General features: G+C 47.4%; 7 protein-coding genes across 7 annotated transcripts; 3 read left to right on the top strand and 4 right to left on the bottom strand.

The window, feature by feature from the left end:
• The first annotated feature begins 7 nt into the window (after nucleotides 1–7).
• On the top strand, nucleotides 8–1,826 carry DFJ58DRAFT_775390 (uncharacterized protein). Its single transcript, XM_041389432.1, has 4 exons — nucleotides 8–101; nucleotides 177–532; nucleotides 595–1,065; nucleotides 1,120–1,826. Exons 2-4 carry the CDS (start codon nucleotides 199–201, stop codon nucleotides 1,665–1,667), a joined length of 1,353 nt encoding a protein of 450 aa, XP_041246387.1. The 5' UTR covers nucleotides 8–101; nucleotides 177–198; the 3' UTR covers nucleotides 1,668–1,826.
• Nucleotides 1,827–2,441: 615 nt separating this feature from the next.
• Nucleotides 2,442–5,067, top strand: DFJ58DRAFT_775384 (MFS general substrate transporter). The gene is made up of 13 exons (XM_041389431.1): nucleotides 2,442–2,858; nucleotides 2,913–2,973; nucleotides 3,023–3,147; nucleotides 3,199–3,306; nucleotides 3,378–3,486; nucleotides 3,541–3,605; nucleotides 3,659–3,737; nucleotides 3,797–3,947; nucleotides 3,997–4,033; nucleotides 4,082–4,265; nucleotides 4,454–4,595; nucleotides 4,660–4,691; nucleotides 4,752–5,067. Exons 1-13 carry the CDS (start codon nucleotides 2,682–2,684, stop codon nucleotides 5,057–5,059), a joined length of 1,578 nt encoding a protein of 525 aa, XP_041246386.1. The 5' UTR covers nucleotides 2,442–2,681; the 3' UTR covers nucleotides 5,060–5,067.
• Nucleotides 5,068–5,243: 176 nt separating this feature from the next.
• Nucleotides 5,244–7,391, bottom strand: DFJ58DRAFT_681108 (tRNA guanosine-2'-O-methyltransferase). The gene is made up of 10 exons (XM_041383215.1): nucleotides 7,159–7,391; nucleotides 6,853–7,097; nucleotides 6,711–6,784; nucleotides 6,539–6,655; nucleotides 6,434–6,490; nucleotides 6,320–6,386; nucleotides 6,131–6,268; nucleotides 5,998–6,076; nucleotides 5,722–5,944; nucleotides 5,244–5,664 (listed from the first exon to the last, which is right to left on the bottom strand). Exons 1-10 carry the CDS (start codon nucleotides 7,362–7,364, stop codon nucleotides 5,509–5,511), a joined length of 1,362 nt encoding a protein of 453 aa, XP_041246385.1. The 5' UTR covers nucleotides 7,365–7,391; the 3' UTR covers nucleotides 5,244–5,508.
• A 2,333-nt stretch (nucleotides 7,392–9,724) lies between these two features.
• Nucleotides 9,725–11,538, bottom strand: DFJ58DRAFT_912513 (uncharacterized protein; the record flags this gene model as incomplete). Its single annotated transcript, XM_041395276.1, has 5 exons — nucleotides 9,725–9,835; nucleotides 9,963–10,762; nucleotides 10,922–11,068; nucleotides 11,283–11,348; nucleotides 11,402–11,538. 5 exons carry the CDS (start codon nucleotides 11,536–11,538, stop codon nucleotides 9,795–9,797), a joined length of 1,191 nt encoding a protein of 396 aa, XP_041246384.1. The 3' UTR covers nucleotides 9,725–9,794.
• Nucleotides 11,539–12,564: 1,026 nt separating this feature from the next.
• Nucleotides 12,565–13,405, top strand: DFJ58DRAFT_775375 (uncharacterized protein). Its single transcript, XM_041389430.1, has 3 exons — nucleotides 12,565–12,811; nucleotides 12,866–13,032; nucleotides 13,085–13,405. The coding sequence occupies exons 1-3, from the start codon at nucleotides 12,745–12,747 to the stop codon at nucleotides 13,193–13,195; spliced, it is 345 nt and encodes a 114-aa protein (XP_041246383.1). The 5' UTR covers nucleotides 12,565–12,744; the 3' UTR covers nucleotides 13,196–13,405.
• A 2,718-nt stretch (nucleotides 13,406–16,123) lies between these two features.
• On the bottom strand, nucleotides 16,124–19,535 carry DFJ58DRAFT_725327 (OPT oligopeptide transporter protein-domain-containing protein; the record flags this gene model as incomplete). Its single annotated transcript, XM_041385229.1, has 22 exons — nucleotides 16,124–16,263; nucleotides 16,314–16,450; nucleotides 16,502–16,769; nucleotides 16,825–16,899; nucleotides 16,965–17,015; nucleotides 17,068–17,100; nucleotides 17,157–17,200; nucleotides 17,250–17,345; nucleotides 17,394–17,491; nucleotides 17,547–17,741; nucleotides 17,781–17,948; nucleotides 17,999–18,056; nucleotides 18,105–18,136; nucleotides 18,188–18,235; nucleotides 18,292–18,454; nucleotides 18,506–18,635; nucleotides 18,690–18,715; nucleotides 18,765–18,833; nucleotides 18,883–18,977; nucleotides 19,028–19,135; nucleotides 19,188–19,210; nucleotides 19,244–19,535. The coding sequence occupies 22 exons, from the start codon at nucleotides 19,533–19,535 to the stop codon at nucleotides 16,124–16,126; spliced, it is 2,349 nt and encodes a 782-aa protein (XP_041246382.1).
• A 1,901-nt stretch (nucleotides 19,536–21,436) lies between these two features.
• DFJ58DRAFT_725326 (uncharacterized protein) lies at nucleotides 21,437–21,830 on the bottom strand (the record flags this gene model as incomplete). The annotated part of the gene is made up of 3 exons (XM_041385228.1): nucleotides 21,437–21,685; nucleotides 21,723–21,755; nucleotides 21,807–21,830. 3 exons carry the CDS (start codon nucleotides 21,828–21,830, stop codon nucleotides 21,437–21,439), a joined length of 306 nt encoding a protein of 101 aa, XP_041246381.1.
• Nucleotides 21,831–21,863: the final 33 nt, after the last annotated feature.

The following is a 21,863-nucleotide window of genomic DNA, read 5'->3' as shown; positions in this document are numbered from 1 at the left end:
TTTGTGAGTATGACAGTGTTTGACTCGCTACTAGCTACATACGGTCCCGTGCCATTTGTCTCTTTGATTAACGTTAACCTCTGACTCTGAAGTTACAAATAGTGAGTCCAAAATGAATATCATGCTCTAGCGTATAATATATTCTGTAGGCTCAGTTCTTAACCCGACCCACATAGATAACAATCCATAACTGTCGGTATGGCTGAAGCGAGCACCACAGTCTCACTCCCTATCGTGGATGACTCGGAACATGCAGCTGCAGAGTCATCCCTTCCGTCATTGGCCGTACCATCACATGCAAAGCAAATAGGCGAAGTTTCATCTCAGAAACCTTCTGGGAAAACTGAGGCTCAGGCTCCAGACGACAGCCCCGTTCCGCTCTCGTTCCCCGCAATCTTGCGCAACCCAAAGCTTGCGGACCGATATGCCCACCTCCGCGAGCGTTCGGGAGCTGCGCCCCCCAAGACCTCGATTTCTAAAGCGCGCCGGGACGAACATGAGGGGAAGCGCTGGATACGGAGGCGGGAAAATGGTGCGTCGTGTCGCTATTCACATACAAGGCACACGTTGATATCTTTCTCCCTCTGTTAATAGCTAAATTTGCGGATAACCCTCATATTGCGCCGCCCTCGCGTGGTGACCATGCGGTACCGGTCCCCTTGAAGCTCTCCACTTTTCCCATCCCGTTACCTCCGTATCTTCCCCGGTCATCCGTGCTACCGTCTAGTATTCCTGGCTCTCGAGACCCTGCGAGTGCTTCTGCTGGACTGTTTTCCCTATCATTGAAAGGCGCCCGACGAGCATTAAGAGCCAGACCAGGCGCCCGGAATATAGTGGACGCCATTGAGGGTCATTTGTGCACCTGGCTTGAGGGAGGGACGTACCCGGGAGAGGAACAGGGTATGGTTTTTCCAGGGGAGTCGGTGGGAGGGAGGGAAGATGTACTAGAGGTAAGCAGACGAGCGCTGAGTCTTGTGTGGGTTGTTGGGAAGGATGGTGCGGATGGTGCGTTTGAGAGGTATGTGGTACATTGTCTGGCTCGGTGGCATGGGGTTGTTAGCTTCAGTAAGTGATAGACTGGGCTCCGAATATTTTTGTAACTGAATTATTTTTACGTAGGTAAAGAGGTCGACGGCCAACGCCTGACATATCTACTGCGACCCCAAGTCACGCAAGTCGTGGCCTCAACACTCGACACGCCCCCTGCGACAGACCTTTCCCAAGTTGATACCGAATCAGATTTCGTGTCTGACATTCACACGTCTGACCTGGAGTCCGACTTTGCATCCGACATAGAACATGAAGCACACGCTGGAGAGCTCTCGGCAATTTCGGAAGCACCTTCATCCCCCACGGCATGGTCTGTGATCGGTGGATCAGACTTTGAATTCGACGAAGGGTTCGCGGCATCTGTAGAGTCGCTCTCCCTAGAAGTGGAAGCTAATAATTTGGAGAGGACCCCACGCGCAACTGATGTGCAAGGAAACGGCGGTGTATACGTGCGGAATACGCGTACCCGATTCAGTGCGTGGAACGAGCCTCGGAGCGGGTCGTCGCCATCAAGGTCCCCTGCGAGGAGACCGCTGCCTATGCGAAGGATGAAGCAACAAGGGAAGAAAACGGGGAAGAATGCAAAGGGGACGTTTTATGATTATTTATTTGCCTGACTTGGCGTTGAGGATCCTTTTTTCCCTGCCTGTTAACTAGTAAGGATCTATATCGAGCTTGATTTCAGCTGGAGATCATCGGTACCGGTTGACTTTCATGTATGTGAAAAGGCTTGCTATGTATTTTTAGGAATAACAGATTGTCTAAGTATACCATGATAGGAAGCTGTGACCTGTGATCGTGGTATGTTCACCACGCTGTGCTTCGAATTTCATTCATGTGATAGGAAACTATGCCCTGGAGCGAGATTATCGCGGTGTGTTGACCACGCTGTGTCGTGAATTTCATTTACTTGCCATTAGCAGACTATTTAGAACACAGGGAACATTGCATTTGTTCAAGTTGCGCTGGCAGCTTCGCAGAAGAAGCAATTCCGTCCTCTAGTATGTATGGAATTACTCCAGGCAACAGCTAGTTTTAGGGCCGCAGTTTATAGGCAACCTGACATCAACCATGCGCAGAGTTAGCAAGTGATCATGTGCATGATTGCGCAGTCTATTGGTCCAAGTATATAATACACAAATTCTCACGCTTTCGGTTACTTAACTTTCGCGGGTCCGTTTTGAAAGCTCTATGTTTCCCTCATCGATGCATCCCTTGGTAGAAATAAGAGACTGATTCAGAGACAAAGGGACTAACCCTGAAGTAACCTTGAAATAACCTCCGCGAGTGTGAGACGTCTAAAAAAATACCGTGCGAGGCACAGAACTAACGGAACTTTATAGTACTAGTTTCGAGGCCGCCGGGTACTATTAAGCTTGATTTGGGAGTAAAGCTGTGGCCAAACTTCAGGGGGACCGACAAGGGACCGACGTGACAACGGGTCATATAGACCTGGTGCTGTCAGAGCCATAGATACCGCACAATTAATAGTGCCCCCGGTTCGACAATACATGTTTCAAGTCTCCCCTTAGGCTCTTATCAATTTTCACACTACTATATAACCGAGCCATCATATCCCTTTGTATCAGTATTTTTACTACAGCGACTACTCGACTCGGTCAATCAACCCTATGGCCATAGAGGATATTCCCACTTTTCAATCACACACCATCTCGAGCATGCATTCTGAATTATACCCTGATGCCAAGGCTACCGATACCAGTCTTGTCGAAGAATCGAAAGAGGAGAACGAGCAACTCCCCGTTTACCGCCTGTATAAGCGCCGTTTCACTGGCCTTGTTGGTTTCGTGAGTCTACCAGATCTCGTGCTGTAACACCTTGTGATGTTCATTGCCCCGTAGATTTTATTGGGCCTCGTGACTGGTATGCCCTGGGCATGGTTTGGGCCCATATCGACTGATTGTGCGTACTCATCATCAGTGCTAATATTCTACTTAATACTTTCCAATAGCTGCTCGGGCCTTTCACATTTCCGTCGACCAGGTGAACTGGCTCGGTAACATCATATCTTGCGTCTACCTCCCCGTCTCACTCCTCGTTCCCGTTTTCTGCTCGCGCTTCGGCATTCGTCGCTGTGTGAGTCCCTTCTACTTATCGTGCTTCAACTAATATAGACCTTTCTGAAAGGCTGAAGTCGGTGTAGTGACGCTCCTCATATCGGGCTGGGTGCGCTATGCGGGCACCATCTCGTCCTTGTCCTCTGAGAGCGCTTATACGCTACTCATACTCGGACAGGTGCGTACTTCTTTCTTATCTAACCCCATGTGACTCAATCAATCCTATCTGCACCGGGTCATCACATGCAGTTCTTCTCAGCAATATCCCAACCTATCTTCCAAGTCCTTGGTCCAAAGTATTCCGAGACGTGGTTTGATCTCAAAGGGCGAACCACAGCAACAATGGTGATCGCCATCGGTGAGCCTCCTTCACCAATTTTTGATATCATAGCCTTTAACTGGGATCCACCAGCCAATCCTGTAGGTGGCGCGATTGGTCAAATGATTAGTCCTCTAGTTGGTACGGCAAGGGAATCTGTGAGTCCCCAAAAACTTTCTATTGTTGTGTTGCTGATAGTATTCTGGGACAGATATTGGTCCTAGCAATCATATCTACTGCCGTCGTCCCGGCCCTTTTCCTCATCGAGAATGAACCAAAAACGCCACCTAGTACGTCCGGCGTGCCGCACATTGTTCCCCATGTACCTGTTACTAAGTTTGCCGAACAGCATATGCAGGCTCCAAGGCGTCACAATCACTCTACTCCCTCCTATGTGCGATGGTCGGGAAAGTTAGCCCCGGCGACCCTGCTTACATGGCTCCTCGCGAACGGGTGGACTTCACCATCAATGCGATACTTTTTGGTGTACTCGTTGGCGCGTGAGTGTTTTTACCTCACTTTATGAACGCGCATACGAGACTTGTACAGGGCAAACGCACTCAGCATCCTTTCCGCGCAATATTTCGTAAGTCTTTATTCTCAGCACCAAATATCATCACTAAACATGGCACAGGAACCTGAGGGGTACAGCGACTCCATAGCAGGCCTCTTTGGTGCAACCCTCCTACTTAGTGGGGTTATAACCGGTATCTGCACTGCTCCCCTGTTCGATCGGGTATTGACCCACCATCTGGGCATAACACTAAAGATTCTTGTCCCGATTTCTGCAGCAGGATGGTTGAGCTTGATCTGGGCTGGTGAGTGCCGCTCTATTCACTTCATGGACAGTTTCCCTTTTTGTGCGGTCTTGTACATTGGTCCGTAGCGAATCGATGACGTGGCAAGTTCTTTGTGGTTCGTAGTCGATCACCTTCTGATGATCGTGCCTATCACCTTCTATACATCTCATCTTCGATACGAGACGCGTGAGCTGATCCTCCCCCAGTCAAACCAGATAACACTGGCGGTATCTTTGCGATCATGGCCATTATCGGTATCAGCTCCCTCATCATGCTCCCAGTCGGTCTCGAGTTAGGAGCCGAGGTAACCCGAAATGCAGACGGAAGTGCCGCTATTTTGTGGTGCTCGTAAGTCCCATTTACTTATTTATTATGCCCCATACCTTCATGCTCACTTACTTCCCTCCACAAGAGGCAACGCATTCGGCATTATATTCATACTCGGTATGTCTCACTCACCCCAGTTCAGCGACGAGTTGTATTCCTGACATTCTTTGTGTGTAGCGGAAGGTGCCCTCCGCGCATCGGCGACTGCATCCCCGCCATATAACATGCACGCAGCGTTCATACTGCACGGCGTGATAGTGGCGGCGGCGGCCTGTCTCGTGGTGTTTGTACGCGCAAAGCAGGCGCGGCGGGAGATGGATGAACGCATGGCACAACACGTAGATCCAAACCGGAATGTGGAGGCGATGCCGATGGATACATTAGCCACGGCCTCTTCAGGTCAGTCCATCAGGTCGATAGAAAAGGAGGAGAGGGGGTCGATACAAGATAAAGATGACTCAATACCGTTGCCTGACAAGAGATGATATTAGGGGCGGGATTGTTGCATGACCACATTCGTGATATTTGCTTCTCGAGTGTTTATACCACATGGTGTTTAGATCTACATTTTTGCTATTAAGTTCTGGGACACTGTGAAAATAGTAGTGTATACCTGCCTATATGGCGTAATATAATTTATAAGCATTCGTCGGTACCCGTAGGGATTGAACTTGTGCAGATCTGAGAAGATGTGCGAGAAGTGCATTCCTTCACTTATTTGATTGAACAGTGTTGAATGTTTGCCCCCATTATTGGTATTCCACGGGACCTGCAGCTTCAGAAGTTTAGCTGCTAGTCGCTCTTTCTCGCCAGATTCCTTGCTTCAAGGTTGATCCAGTCGCGATACAGATCTTGGTGTTGCTAACTTGCATTAGTAGCAGTTGTTTCAAGGGCTTGACTTTAGCGAATGGAGATCATGATGTACCAATAAAGTTCATCTCTCGCCGTCCCTCTTGAAACCCTGGAAATACTTCTCTCTAAAATCTTTGTGCGCAGGAACGTGCGTGTCCCTGCTCTCCTCCGCTTCCCCCACGGGATCAAAAGACGGAGGCAGGTAATTGGCATGCGCGGTCTTCTTTATCGTGATCAGCTATTCAAGTGCATCAATACCACAGGCATCCCGATATAACGAGGCCCATAAACTTACCCTCCGCCCCCAGCTTCCAAAATCCTGCAGACTATTCGCTACAAGTTCCATTCCCTCGCATAATACCGTGTTGATATCAGGTGGGGCGTACTCGTCGCTTACCGTAGGTAGGAAGAACACGAGGCGTCCGCCTGAGCGGAGGAGATACCGCGCAAGGAGAACGAGATCGGTGATGAGTTGAGAAAGCTCGTAGGGCTTCGTTGGGGGTATGTAAGGTTCATTTCTACATTGAAATACTCTGGTGAACCCAAGGAATATTGGAAGCCAAGAACTTACGGTCGTGGATTGGCGGGTTGAAGCCGATCTTCACGGATTTTTTTGCGCCCGAGGCGTTTTGCTCCTGCACGGACACCATCTGCAATACGCCCTTGTTAGAGGAATCGATACTGTCGATTAGAAAGGTGCATACACGGTGGATCGGTTATGATGGCGTCAAACAAGCTGCCACAACGCCATGGATGGTTTGTGACGTCAAACGTGCAAAGATCCATGATGCGGGAGGCTACGCCATATTGTGCAGCAGCCCGAATGATGCCTGGAGTTTTATCTGCGAGACGGTGTTGGCACACAAAGATACTTGAAACGGTAAATTACATGCCCTTTCCACGCATTTGTCTCCCGTCGATATCTGAACCGTAGACAAAAGCGCCGAAGTAGGCTGTGGTCTGATGAAATTGTCAGTGCTGAGCTGGGTGAAGTACAGTTGACCAACATATGCCATGCTACCAGTGCCAATGAATGGGTCGTAGATTAATTTCCCAGGGGATGCCTAGCGAGCATGTAAGCTCGATCACAAGTAAGCGCAGGACAAGCATACTAGCGTCTGATTCGCCATCAAGAGGGAAATCTCTGCCTCCATGCTGGTGTTTCCGAAGTACTGGCGTTTCTTAACGTCGAAGGTTCCCATCAGTGAGCGCGCAGTTCCATCTACGACCTACAGATGAATGACGATTCAGCCAATGAACAGGTAGAAGGTATGCGAAACGCACCAACCTGCCGAAGTAGACTCGGGTGAATTCACCATCCTTGTGCAGTCCACCATCGGGTGCTCGGCCACTCTCGTCTGGTGATCATGCGCAAATTTTAGCTTAAATTGTGCGAAAATACTACATAAAGGTATGGAGAACGTACACTCCTCAAAAACCGTGAGAGTAATTTCTGGGTTCTTCATCTCAATCTTACCCAAGAAGTCCATGTATGCGAAGCTTTCGATGATCTGACGCTGGCGACGTTGGCTGATGGTAAAATTGTATCCTAGAACATTAAATTTGAATGATGTGTCTGGGATGTATCGCTCCCATTGCGGACGAGCTCGGCTGTTTTGTTCATGTAGCACCTCGTAGGATGCGCCCTCGGCGTAGAACTCATGAACAGACCTGATTAGGATTGTTAGGTGTCTTTTGAGCAGACAGTTAGTGAATAGTATAAAACACACACTTTATCAGGATGCATCTCTGAGCCAAAATATGTGCATGCTCTTCCTTGTCCAGCATCAGGATCATGAATGGCTGTTTGATGGCCTTGTCGAGGACATTGGCGTAGCGATCAAAACCTATCGTAAAGCCATGAAGCTCAGATATCGAGAGGAGCTCTGGCACACGAAATTCTTCATGTGATTGAGCGAATACAAAGAGGTACTCCATTATTAGACGATCTGTCTGGAAGACATCATTTCCAAAACAGGTTTATCTTTGAGGTGTTGTTTGGCAAAAGCTTTTGATCCAAACATGCAGTCACTGATCAAAACATTACCTTGTGGCTGTACGATTCCACTTTTTGATGTGAGAGCTGTCAGTGTTAGCAAAATAACGGCACCATTGCCAGCCCCTGACTGGCTTATTCCTGACATCCATCGAACTGGTCTTTTTATTTCATTTGCGTTGGTAAATGACTGGTAATCCTATGTGATCCTACTGTCGATGCAGGATGCTCTACTTATGGATGGATCCTTCAAGGTCTAATCATAGCCAACTGGCACCAGAACAGATTCGAAATCTTGGGTGGTACGGATTCAAACCTGCCGACAAACATCTTACCACACCTTGTCATTCACTCATGGACAGTTTTTCGGACAAGCGTCCTGGCTAAAGCGAATCATTACCACAACTCGCCCAACAGAATCGAAATCTGTTTCTCTTAGACTGTGCAGGTTTGAAACTTGCCGATCAACAGGTTTTTTTTCTATCGGAACACGCCTTGATGGTACGTTCATGGCATGGATGGTTTTTCGGAGGTTCATCTCAACTTCGTCCTGGCCAGGGCGGTTACCACAACAGGATCCAAATTTCTTGGACTGTGCCAGTGCAGGTTCGAAACCTGTCGGTGACAAGGTTTTTTTCTATCGGAACATGTCTTGAAGATGCAAATATTCACTCATGGATGCTTATAGACAGGAGGTTTCCATAACAGAATCAAAATCTGTCAAACCTGAGAAATTTTTTTCCCTATCGGAACACACTTCGACATTCACATGGATGGTTTCGTCGGATGTTCATCTTAACTGGTCTTGACAAGTGGTTGCTGCAACAGAATCAAAATTTGTTTCTCTTCCACTGCGCAGGTTCGAAACTTGCGGAATGACATGTTTTTTCTATCGGAACTCACCTTGACATTAAGACTCATGGATGATTTCCTCAGGGGTCCATTCAACTGGTCTTAGCCAAGTAGTTACCACAACAGAGTCAAAATCTGTTTCTCTTGGAGTTGGTTCGAAACCTACTGACGATATTTTTGGATCCTCGGAGGTCCCTCTTGACTAGTAGGCCTAGTCATTGCGTGGATGGATCCTTCAAGGTCTACCTTAAGCAGTCATAGCCAACTGGCACCAGAACAGATTAGAAATCTTGGGTGGTACGGATTCAAACCTGCCGACAAACATCTTGACATTCACTCATGGACAGTTCTTCGGACAGGTGTCCTGGCTAAAGCGAATCATTACCACAACTCATACAACGGAATCGAAATCTGTTTCTCTTAGACTGTGCAAGTTCGAAACTTGCCGATCAATAAGTTTTTTTCTATCAGAACACGCCTTGACGATTTGTTCATGTATGGTTTCCTCGGAGGCTCATCTCAACTTCGTCCTGGCCAGAGCGGTTACCACAACAGAATCTAAATCTCTTGGACTGTGCCAGTGCAGGTTCGAAACCTGTCGGTAACAAGGTTTTTTTTCTATCGGAAGATGCTTTGAAGATTCAAATATTCACTCATGGATGGTATCCTTGCAGGTCCGTCTTTAGTAACTGGTCTTTTAGACAGGAGGTTTCCGTAACGGAATCAAAATCTATCAAACCTGAGATTTTTTTCCCTATCGGAACACACTTCGACATTCACTCATGGATGGTTTCGTCGGATGTAACTGGTCTTGACAAGTGGTTGCTGCAACAGAATCAAAATTTGTTTCTCTTCGACTGCGCAGATTCAAAACCTGCGGAATGACATGTTTTTTCTATCGAAACTCACCTTGACATTGACTCATGGATGATTTCCTCAGAGGTCCATCCAACTGGTCATAGCCAAGTAGTTACCACAACAGAGTCAAAATCTGTTTCTCTTGGAGTTGGTTCGAAACCTACTGACGATATTTGTGGATCCTCGGAGGTCCCTCTTAACTAGGCCCAGTCATTGCGCCGAAACCTCTTTTTTATATGATAGTCTGTCCATGAATTCGCAAAGGAATTCACTCTCATGCCCCGCGATGGCTTCAACTTTTCGTCGGAAAACAAACATCTCAAAAGATGAAAGGAACGTCACGGCGTTCAGTAAATCCAACCCTTTAAGTCGTGCTTTCTGAAAGTTATATCCATCACAATCATTTGTCAGAATCTGCCTGTTGAAATTTGTTCATTCTCATCACACATGTAGCATATTGTCCGACAGCAAATTTTCTACAGCTCGATTGTTGCCTTGGCTCCTTACTTTCCAAAGGATACCGTTGATGATGTACAATTAGTATACCTTTGATACATTCTCTAAATGATCATAGTACACAACATTAGTACTTGTGGAATAGCGTTCCTGCCGGCGAAGCTCGAGTCGGCCTTTATCTTGTTAAGGTACTAGTAGCCCGTGAATTAAGGTACAAGGGGGTTCGTCCACCGCACCACATACGGCCCTATCATAAACCACATCATATGAACCTCTGGCTACATGAGGGAATCGGCTGTAAGCAAAGCTGGACACGTGCCGACTTGCTGCACTTGAGACTAGGGACAATCCAACCCAGAGTTCACGAAGCGCACTAGATGACGGTCCTCCGTTCGAGTGATCCAGATGTGCGCTGATGGCAGCAGCATGAGACGATGCGCCCTGGGTGTTGGTGCGTCTTTCTTGTTTTTCGTATAACATTGCCAGATCTTCCGCTTCTACCTCTCCATTGGAATCCATTGTCAGGTCATCATCAAACCAGTCCTGGGCGTTGAACCATATTCCTAGTGAAAAAAGTTTCTCACACCGACTGGCCAGGAGCGCAACTTCGGCCAGAGTAGGTTCCTCTGACTCCCATATTTCGCCGTTGTCGTCAATACGTGCGTCTTTCTCTGTGCCACTTCTCAGCCACTGCAACTCTAGTTCTTCGATATTCTTCCATGCCTGAGGAATGGTCTCTAGATCATCTCTGCAAAGCGCCGGCATCAGCCCGCCAATGGCGTGGCCAGCAGCAACCGTATTCATAACATCGATCTTGAAGCTACGTAAGTCATGAAGTGCAAATAGCGGAGATATCATAGGGACTGGAGTCCCTTGGCTCAGTGGTACGGGGTCGAATGGCCGTGCAAAAAAATTCTTCGCTATGAACTTGAAGTTTTTGATACTGATGAACTTTAGCTGACCTTCATCGGTCCGGTTGGGAGACAATAGCTTCGCAAGCGAGTAGAAGGCAAGGACCGACACAGGTCCATCCACCCACAGCAAAAGGGCCTCTATCGAAATGGGAGCCAATAATTTCCAAAATCGCTGTGGTATGTTCCACAGCTGCCGCGCACAGCCTAAGCTTCCTGAGGGTGCCAAACCTTCTAGAACACGGGTTATCCAATACAAAACCCTGCGAAAGTGTCTCGAATGATTCATCACGACCCAGAACCAAACTGAAACCCGCCTCTTCAAGGCAAGGCATCCTCCCAAGTTCTTTGACAATTTCTGCAGATACCGTCAGCCTTGGAAGATGAGTATTCCAAGGTTCGTGTTCCGACAGCATACCTACAACGTATAGTTCTGCCCGCTAGAGAATACGGGTGCGTGTAGTCCACCGACACCATAGCAACAGATCGCAGAAAAGATGTGAACTTGCTCCAGCATAGAGCATTTTTCCGTGAGGCAGCCTAGTGCAGCGCCTGGCGCCGGAATTCCCCTGGGACAAGATTTTACCGTCAAGGATTGCAAGCCCTGAGACCCTTCAACTAGCAGTTGAAGGCACGATAGTAGATCCAATTCTGTTTCATGGAATCCATGAACATTCCATGAACTTCAAGGTGGGCAAGATTTGGAAGAAGAGGCGAGAGACTCTCTGCTAGCAGCTTATAGTTGCTATGCGATTCAGAAGGCTCCCATTGAAGCAGGCCCACCGGATGCAAGAGCCGTAATAAAGCACCCTATCCCATGTCGAGTAGAGTAGAGCGCGAGTCGGAAGCCTTCGATTGACAAGTGAAGCATTTTCAATCACAGATGATGGCAACAGAAGAACAAGTGGCCAGAGCGTTTGTTGATTTTCCCAAAGGAGGTCAACAGCAAGTTCGTGAATTGAGTGACTAGTACGCGCGAGAGCTGATAAAGTGCCCGAATTGCGTTGCTGTAGAAAAGAAAAGATGTGACGAAGGACATCGTAAGGAAAGCGTTCGAGGACCATTTTCAAAAAAAGTTGTACGAGAACTTAGAGGAGCCTCACCAGTACTTGTCAGCTTACCGGACCGTTCTACATTCCCCGACTCCCACGATTAGTGGGAGAAGGGTTCTTGATTGCAACAAACGGCCATTTCTCTGCAAACGCATGCCTGCGAACTTAATTCCTATTTTATATTCGTGCGAATTGATTAGCTCAGCTGGAACTGTACAGTTTCTTTGTTCATTTCGCCTCGTTTTGATCCGGTCGACTCGTCTCTTTCGCCTCTCTACTCTCCGTCATTTTGTTCCAATCATCTTAATTTATTGACAAAAGTTGACAAAAGACCCCCATAAGAAACAAATAATGGATTTAGATGCATTTATAAAAGACGCAATGACTGAGCAAATGATTATACAGAGCACAAGCATGTACAGGATATGGCGAACAGACCTCCGGACGACTGTGAGAACGAATTTCCTCAGATGGAAAAAAAATGCCCGCAGATGGGTACATTTTTTGTGTTTTTAGGCAATTCGATCCCACGATCTCAAGCGATTGGCATTCGGCAGTAGGACGCCAAGCGGCGAAAAAGATAATGGGTTTGGCCACTTTAGCTGGCACAACCAGCTTATAGAAAGAAGGCTAGGTAATATTTGTGGCTGACGTGGGGCTTGAGATGAAAGAAAATTTGAAAGAGAGAACGGACAGCGAATGCAAACACGTTCAAACGTGGGAACAACTGGAAAAACTGAACGAATTAAGAAATGCCCTGCACCGAAAGTGACCCAGCTGGCGGTCTTGCAAAGATAACTATCAGGACTTCAGCTTGGGCCGTCCTGCTGCAAAGTCAGAATTGATAGAATGAATGAGAAAGATTTATTGGAGTGATGACGAGTGCCCATAATTAAAATGAGGGAGTCGGGGAATTGGTGCGCACGCACCGTTACCGATTGGTAGTGGCTTTGGATCCAAACAACCACAAAAATGTTTGAGTATATTATGTAAGTAATTAATCACCTGGCTATGGATTACTCCAGTCAATGATTAATGATGCCCGTTGAAGGTTCACTACGCCTTAGGCATATCCTACACGCGAGCATTCAGGCGTTCGACCCGGATGAAGAGAGCTGTATGCCCTCTCAGATCTCTCCTCTCTCACAACAGGACACTCACAAACCCCGCATGTAGTTGAAGAAGGCATTGAAATGCTTCGCGCTGTCCTCCCAGACACAATGATTATAGCTGCTTTGGACATTATTGATCGCGAAGGCGGTGAGTGATACTTCCATACGCTACAGATTTTACAGCTGAATGATGGGCCTTCAGTCATGAAGTACAAGACTTCTTGGGGCCGGCACCACTACGAAGTTCTAGGCACCACTTCAACGTACACTGTCTTTCCGCATCTCGGTGTTGCAAATACAGCTGTGTCGAGTTACTGCACCTGCCCATCATTCGCATACGCGGTGTTAATATCTGAGAACCATCTTATGGTGCGAATTTACATCTCAATGGTAATAGCTTGATGAACGACACCGCTGGTAGTGCAAACATGTCTTGGCGGTTTGCCTTGCAGATAGGTGGTCTCGATGTGTCGTGCGCCATATCGAAGACGATGACTTACTGTTGAAATTTGCGGGACATGTCTCTCCCTAGACGCTCTGCTTGCAATCCTCCATCGCCGACATATCTTCATTTCTATCAAAGACCTTATAGAAATAAGGAGCACCTGATTGAACAACGTGTCAGATTTCCCTAGTTCTTTGCTTCTCAATCACACGATCATCACCGTGAAGACTGAGGACCTCGTCATGCTCTACGATAACACGTAGCACAGGAATACGACATTTCGGTACCATCTGAACATGGAAAAGATGTCCTCATCGAGTTGAATCTTGGTTACTCCATAAGTATTCGCAGCGTGAAGTTGAACCGCATCCACGACACCGCAGTTTCTATCAGCTAGGCCATCAGTTTCTGTAACCGGGATTCAAGCACCCAATTCTCGATCGCACATTCCAAGCACCAATAGCATCTTGTGTAATGGTCCCGCCACAAATGCAAATAGCTTAGGAGTCACGACATCAGCTCCTTTCTATCGAGAAGTCCGCTGGTACTCAGAACGCCAGCTGTCACCAGCTTCACTGCAGAAATTATTGGACGTGTGAGGAATTGCTGACTCGTTAATTTGGAAGAAACGTGAATGCGTTCCCCAATGAGGTATGGGTGACGCTCCGCTCACAATAAGCATCTCTGCTGCTGACATCCGTGTTCCCGTGTTATCGTTGTCGGGTGTGGGACTCTTGTAACTACCTGGTTTCCTCGTTCGCAGAGGGCCAGATGGTATGATGCTCACTAAAACCGCGAGAGCGGCTGCCCATTTTGGGGGGATTCGGATTATTTACTGTGACGGTGTCTGAGTTGGGAGATCATCAAATTTCGCCATTGAAATATGTCAGATATGGGCTCTCCCCGACAATCTTTGGCTGTTCCGAAGATCGGTGACTAATTCGTCGATCATCATTGGATAGATAGTCTTGAGGCTTGCCCAGGCCATTGTAAGGGGCGAGCAATCATCAAATGAGAAAACGGAGAGCGCGTACTAAGTGTATCTTTCCCTCAAACCGGTAGAACTAGATAGTCAGTGCCGTACTGCAGATCTAGATACATATCACTCTTCCCCCAAGAAAGGAGAATGTATGTACACCACAAGATATGAAACGTAAGGACTGGGATGGTTTGTATTGTGAAATACGAGCGCGTGAACAGCCACACTGTCGGAAGGAAAGAGATGTCCGAATTCAAGGCCCCGGAACGGGTCACTAGGTAGTAGGTTGTCATGATGGCTTACAATACTAAATGGCTGGCATATGGCTCCTCGCTCCGCGGCTTATCAGCTGGAAAAACAAAGCAAATTCGAGCTGGCATCGACCTCGTATCGCAAATAGCGATATTTTGCAAAATCGCCTTGCTTCACAAGTGACAATCTACTGGCATTGCATATTGCATGTTCGAAAACGGACTTCAAACGGAAGCTTCTTCCTGCGTCACCCGGGCCATGAAGAATAACATTCAGCACATAGTATAACAAGCCGTCTTTTTACTGTCCCGTTCAGATCAACTTGACCCCACATATCCTCACAAACAATGCGTTTCTCCTCTATCCTCGCCGTTGCTGCCGCTTTGACAGCATCAGTATCTGCCAGCCCCACTGCCGTTGATAGTAACGGAGGGTGTCCTATATTGTGCTCAGATTACGCCTGCTGCGCTGGGCAGAAATGTGCGCCGCAGGGCATATTTGTTGTGAGCATGAGTATTTTGTGTCCACCAGATGACTCACCGGCGTGGTAGATCGTCTGGGTGTGTGTACTAGACGAGTGAGTACCATGTCGCGACAGTGAATTACCGTATGGTGAGTCGCGTTTCTACTTCAATTAGCATCGGTGCAGATGATGGCTGATGACACGACATGTGAATTGCTAGTAGTTTGATGTCGAGTTGATCGATGTCGTGCTTCTGAACAAAGTTCACTGCCGCTCGAGCAATGGAGATCTTAGAATAGGGGAAATCTCAAATACTTGAATATACAGAATATGACTGAAGTACTTAGGAGTTTTGTAGTCTCGTTGTAAGCTTGCATATAGAAGCCCTCGATGCCAGTGGCACCACGACTCCCCCCTCCATAAGCGCTGCTTACTATGGATTATGGATGCATTTTCGGTCTGCAATGGCCCGCTGGGGTGTGTCACGACCCCACTAGATCATGCTAGTGGTATATATGGAAAGTCGTTATTGTCAAGTTGCGAAAGCTTAAGATCCAGAAATGGCATTTGGACGCTGTGAGTGATCCAGCATGCACTTTCAATCATTCGTAAGCGTATGCAAGTGGGGACATTGACGGAGCGCTGCAAATAATCCACGGGATGCCCAACGTGCATCAGTTCTGTCCTTGCAGCCTTGCTGGCTCGTGAAAAGTTTTGCGTATCGTTGTAAGCGCTGCAAGCTGGATTTACGAGACATTGATATCTCTGAAACGACAGTGCACCCGGGATTTCAAACGTGCGTGAATATGTTGGAGAGGATTTCGGCGAGCCTGATGGCATCACTTCCGGATGAGTCATCAGGCAATTGACCAGAGAAAGATAAAGTTATGCAATGCATTATCTAGTCTAAAATAAATGAAATTTGTATCATTATGATAGATCTGCAGACAAAGCGTTATATACTCGGAGTTACTTGGATAAAAGCTGCCACTCCTACCTTTCTTATGTGGGAGGGAAAGGCTATAATGTCTATCAGCATGTTGAGTAAATGGCGAATAAGGAATTAGAAGTGTTGGTGGCAGTGCAGCATTTCACACTTGCTTAGCGGCCTCATGTTTCCACAGCCGTGGCACGCATTCAATGAGGCGTTTTCCTGCGCTCCTCGTCTCAGCCACGTAGTTGAAGGCGTGGAAAGAGTGCTGCACTATGCATATATACAGTACATTCTCTTATATGATCAATATGCTTAAATACAATGGATACGAGCCACTTAGCAATGATACATGTCACAAGTCCCACAGTTACCCAATGATCACTAATCTCAGTTTAACATGAGACAGTGGTCATAATTACCTCCTTGGTCCGCGCCCCACCATGTAGGGAACAGGTGAGAGGTCCCACCAGCGCCTTGCACCGCAAACGAGAGGATGAACACCATGACTTGAGTGCCTCCGTCAAGGGCTATATCACTTGATTAGTCCAGGTCCCTAATGAGGTTCGGGAATACTCACCAGCTCCGACAATGTAGTTGTATTTAGCAAACCAGCGAGGGTAGCGCGTACGCAACCACCATTGCGAGAGGAATGCGACAGCAAAGTAGGACAGATTAGCTGAATTGATCCCAACACAAAGCCATCCGATGTAGTAGCTGTGAAATATGTGAGCATGCTGCCAGTAATTCAAGGAACACTAAACGTACGCGATAATTGGAGTATAAAGATAATCAGCACGAAGCCTTGGCCAGTACCTGTGAATGACCCAGAAAGGAACAGGTATGAAAAGTCCAAGTACGTAAGCCAAAGGAACCCATTGGTATATTTGGCCTGCGGAAAAGAGCTCCTGACTTAGTCCACCCCATGCAATTGCCTGAGAGTTGTACATCTGTGGCTGTTGGCCAGACCAGATATTGGTTCCTTGAACAGACAACAAGATTTCACGTTGGTTGTCTATGATTGAATTCATCATAACTACATGTGCAATGTCAGTTGATTTTTGTAGTCATGTAACAAGTAGTGTGCGCACTGTAGTTCAAGACTGCACCAAGCAGCGTTCCAAGAATCTGGGCAGTAAATGCAGCGCGAGGTGGCAGCTTTGCATCTGTAAATTACGGTCAACACAGATTGCCTTGTCCTCAGGCTCCTACATGCTTGAAATACACGCACACTGAGCAATCTTGAGGTCGCGGAGTAATATATAGGCTTGACTGACAGTGTCTGTAACGTTGGGTTAGCCGACCTGTTCTTGGGACGCAAGGCTGACACATACTGTATCCGTATAGAACGAAGTACATATTTGCCACTGTCGCATTCGTCAATCAAAGCATATTAGAAATCAACGACGAGCAAGGCAATCACCTGGCAACCCCCTGTGAAGGTAACCACCAATCATCTGGACAAACCTGGTGCAAATTGAAATATCGAAGATCGAGATTGAATTCAAGCACCTACGGCTGAATGATAAACATCAATCCTGTAATCGCAGCGAGTGCACAGAAGAATAGAATAGAAACCGTCGCCAGCAAGAGCGAGATAAGGAAGCCCCACCTTCAACGCTCATCAGCCTGGACCACATTTCCAATCATAGCTACTCACCATGGCAAAGTCGAATCGGTCTTGTATAAAACGACCAGGGCAATAACGAAGGCCACGAGGAAAACGACAAAGTACCAGCTATTGGGAGCATCCGGATACTATTACAGAAAAATTCATGTTGGTAAGCTGAATACAGAGAAATGCAAAACTAACCTTCAGCATCTGCTTGTAGTGGGGATCGATATCCTCATCATCGACGTCTTGCGTCCGCATTCCGTCGGCTCGCCAGAACTTCCAGTCAAAATTCGCCCACGTTTTTTTGATGCTTGACAGACTCATCCAACTCCATGCAGAGCGCATATCGTCCCAGTTCCAGAGGAGAAGATGAGTAAACGTGGCCGCCAAAGCCTAGGATTTCAGACTGTCAGTCCGCAGAGTCTCACTAACGTTTGGTGAACTTGCCAAATTTGAGGAAAGCAAGTAGACTATCCAAGTGCTGGAATAGTAAGGTACGCCTTGTTCAGCAAGCAGTGTGGGATCGACTTCATAGTTGGAATTTAGAATGAGTGTTTGATTGTACTGTGTTCCGTTTTCATAGAACAAGAGTTGAGAAAGCTGTGGGGAGTTGGCGTCAATGTTCTGCTTGCACACGAATATAGACTAACGAATGGGAAGTTCTGGGCCTTCCAGATGTTGTTGTAATATACAGCCACAAACACAACCCTAGACATAAGTCAATGCAAGTCTCGAATCAGGGCGGAGTGATCGCACATGCAAAGGAGGTAGCCCAGTAAATTCGATACCTATTTAACAAATATGTAAGCCTGGCCCGCGGACTTGAGATGAGGTCAAACCTGTGCTTTCAGCGGAATAGTCATAGGGTTCACCCCGGGAGAAATATACTGTCGCAGATGCAGTCAGTAACGCGATCCACTTCGAAGTTCGGGTTCACACTTACTTGCCAGTCAAAGCAGATAGACAGGAGCCCTAGACCCTCGTTACCGTTTGTACCACCAAACACTCGCGAGACGGCGGCATTGTTGGGAGCTGCAAGACACATAATTGACAACCCGGTCAGAAGCGGAAAGATCCATTCTGGGAAAAGCTCCCAAAAAAAGATACTGAGTCGATCAGCATGTTTGATCATCGCCGGTCTTAATCGAGGGACTTACGCAGTAAACACAATGTAAAAGGCTCTGAGCTTCTTCCGTGCTGTCATCCCGCCCTCGTAGAGAGCATCGAACATGGACAGCAAGGGTAGCACACCGGGGTATAACATCTTTGATGGATATAACAAGATGCCTGGTAGAGGTATGTGAACACCGGGTTCAATAACAGATTCAATTGTGGACATACTTCTCATCATACCACCAATTCCATAACTGAGGACATTGTCAGCGTCCGCTGGAACTTCAGCAAAAATTCTCGTACCCAAGAAGTTGAGAAGAGAAGAGTAGGAACACCGAGGCACCAGCATTGGGTGTGATATTGTAATACAATCTTTAGCAAAGATCAGTAAATTCCATCAATATGAGTAAGGTTCACTAACCGTTGGACGGCAAGAACTTCGGTACCTAAGGCGGAGTTGGCAGAGGCGCTTGCCATAATCACAACAAAAGCATTTTCTTTCTTGTTGAATGGCCCCTGCGAAAGATGCTTAGAATAAAGTAACGGACGTGGGTAAACTGGTTTACCGGATTCAGATAGCGCAGTAATCCGCGACGAGGAATAACAGTCTCCATGAAGACGCCCAGGATATAAGAAACAACTGCGAGGAACATCAATGACACTAAAACTGTTTGCTGCAGCAATGATATGAGCACATAAAGTTGACATGCTTGCTGTACTACGCACAGGCTTGAAATAATAGATTTCCGCTACAAATTGACATTAATGAGAATCATACTGACTGAAAACGAACTCAAAGAAGCTCACCGAGTACTCCGCCAAAGGTTGAGAGGCCAAGACCGATAAAGAATGCACGAATGTCCACGGGTTTAGAGAAGAGTCGTCATCCACCGAGATGATGTGCGTAGCAATATCACGTTCATTGGAGAGAACGCCTTCCTCACTGTCCGAGTCAGCATCAACTGTTGCAGTTTCAACGTCGCCTTTCCCATCAAACGATTCGTCACTAGTGCGAAGAGCTTTCTCGTTGGGCACGGTGTGCTCGCAGATCGCCCCTACAGAGGTCAGACTCATCGTAACTGATAAGACAGTACTACAAGAGAAGCGAGAAGTTTCAGCGCTCAGCAGACTATAAGTATTTACCTCAAACTGCGGCAGATAAGCGACTATTCTCGTGGTAATTGGAAATCCAGTAACTTGTTCGGTACGGCCATCTCGGTGGCACCACTGTACGCGTGATATCGTGAGCCTCGTGGTTAGTAGGGAGATAAGAAGGTATCTTGCGAGAAAGAATGTGATCCACTAGACAGTTGAGGATAACATTACTAGACTTCGAGCAATGGCTAACAGATACTGCGAACGGGAGTCCAGGAAGACGAGCAGGCTATACTGTCATATTGAAGCTTCAAGGTATGTGATAAGACACACACCTTGATGCACAATGTGTCTAGTTCCTTGACGTCTGTAGCTTGATGCTTCATCATTGAATGTATCAAGCATCAAATGCATCTGTCATTGCATTGGCAAGCATCAAGCCTGCGGCCCTGCGCTGAAGCTTCACGTTTTCCCACGATCAAATCTTTAGTTTCACCCATTTTGGGCAGGTACGCTCCCCGCATTCCCACGACACCTTTTTGCCAGGTACGCCCCTTCCCCACTTCTTTGCGTTTCTGTGCTGAAGCTTCATACATCATGCGTTGGCTTCTCTCCCCACCTTCGAATTCCCATCTTCTCTGGTTTAGTCCTGACCTGCCGAAGCACTACGTCCCGTATCCGACTGGCTATTGCTGCCTCTAGCTGGGCCCTACTATTACTGCGCGCCTTTGGTGACTGTTGGCCGCAGTCTGCAATAGGGCTCCAGTGCCCACCTGCTCCAAAGTGGACATTTGCAACTCCCCACAGCCCATCATAGCCTCTCGCTACCTCCTACTGCTGCACCCCTCCTACCGCTGCACCCCTTCCACAACCGCTACAAGTTGACAATTACCTAGGTCTGCAGCACATCTACTATCATCACTCTCTACAAGTAGGAGTCCGCCCTATTTCCCACTGGCATTGATTTGGTCACAACAGCCGCACCTTAGCACACTCATATAGTAGTCTTTCTGTTGTGCGTCCTTGATCTTTGGTTTTACCAGGTACGTCCCTTCCCTGCTTCTTTGCGTCTCTGTGCTGAAGCTTCAATTTCCGTCGATGTTTCAGATACCTTTTTCGGCAGGTACACCCATTCCTGGCTTCTACCTCCCTCCCTGGCCTCTCCCTCCTTCTCGACTTGTCTAGCTAATCGGGTTTGACTTTATTTACACCAGGGTAATTGGACGAGCGTGCTCCTCAGCAGCCTTGTCTTTCGGGTCTACCTGGAAATTGCCTTTGTTTAGGGCCAGTCCCTTTGCCACCTCTGGCCGATGCCCCGTGCATCATTTGGCATATCAAATATGCCTTATGCAATCCTCATTGCCACCTCCTTTACTGGAGTAAACAGTCTATGTCTAGCGAGACTGGGTGAAGCGGAGTTCCTTACCTCTTCTCACTCAAATTACTTGTCCCGCTAGCAATCTTTTGCGCACCCACCCATTTTTATACCTTCCTACGTTGTATATTAGCTACGGGCTCGAGTCTGGGGTTATCTGTTCCCAAATCCATTGGGGGCCTCTTGCTCTTGGGTCCTTAGGTTTAGAGTCTTTTATGCATCAAGGTCCGTGTCTAATCTGATATATTTAAGCTTCAACACCACAGGTACAGGTGTGGTATTATTGAGGAGGTACTTCTGAGCTTTCTTTTAGAGACTTCAATGTTGCACCTCCTGTTGTAGGCTCCAATGTAGCGGTACAGCTTCGAGACATCGCATCTGAACGTCCCATCTTCGTTTTTTGATGATCACATGAAGATACCACTCCAGATCAATTATACACTATGTACATGGAAACATGGAAACGCGGGCTACTATCATGTTTCGTAACTTCCCTCTCGATCGATCATTGCTTGCCATCTCTCAATGTCTCTAGCCATCCATCGGGACTAGTTCCCTCTTCGGCATAATGCATATTTGCATCTTCATCCTTCAGCTTCATTGCTCCGGTCTGCACCGCAGTTTTCTGCGTCGAAGTTGTCCCCTCTTGTACAGAGAGTGACGTCTCGAGGGTCGTACTACTGGGCATCTGCGTCAGGATGACGCTCGTGAAGACTTGATTGGGTGTGAATGGTTGGTCGAGATCGACCGATTCCTTTGAGCACATGCGGTATAAAGACGATCACGATCACCAGGATGTTGCAGATGAAGAGACTGAAGGCAGCCTAATTTCCGTCAGATTTTATGGAGTAGTGCGAGGACGGGAGCGTACGTACTTTGACGTACGCCAAGATGAGCATGGTCGACGTGTGGCTCATGGAGATGTTTATAGA

The sequence above is a fragment of the Suillus subalutaceus genome (genome assembly GCF_016647625.1).
Source record: "Suillus subalutaceus strain FC151 chromosome Unknown DFJ58scaffold_26, whole genome shotgun sequence".
Classification (NCBI taxonomy): domain Eukaryota; kingdom Fungi; phylum Basidiomycota; class Agaricomycetes; order Boletales; family Suillaceae; genus Suillus; species Suillus subalutaceus.
The sequence above is the reverse complement of the archived record's forward strand: the minus strand, read 5'-3'. Positions and strand labels throughout refer to the sequence as shown.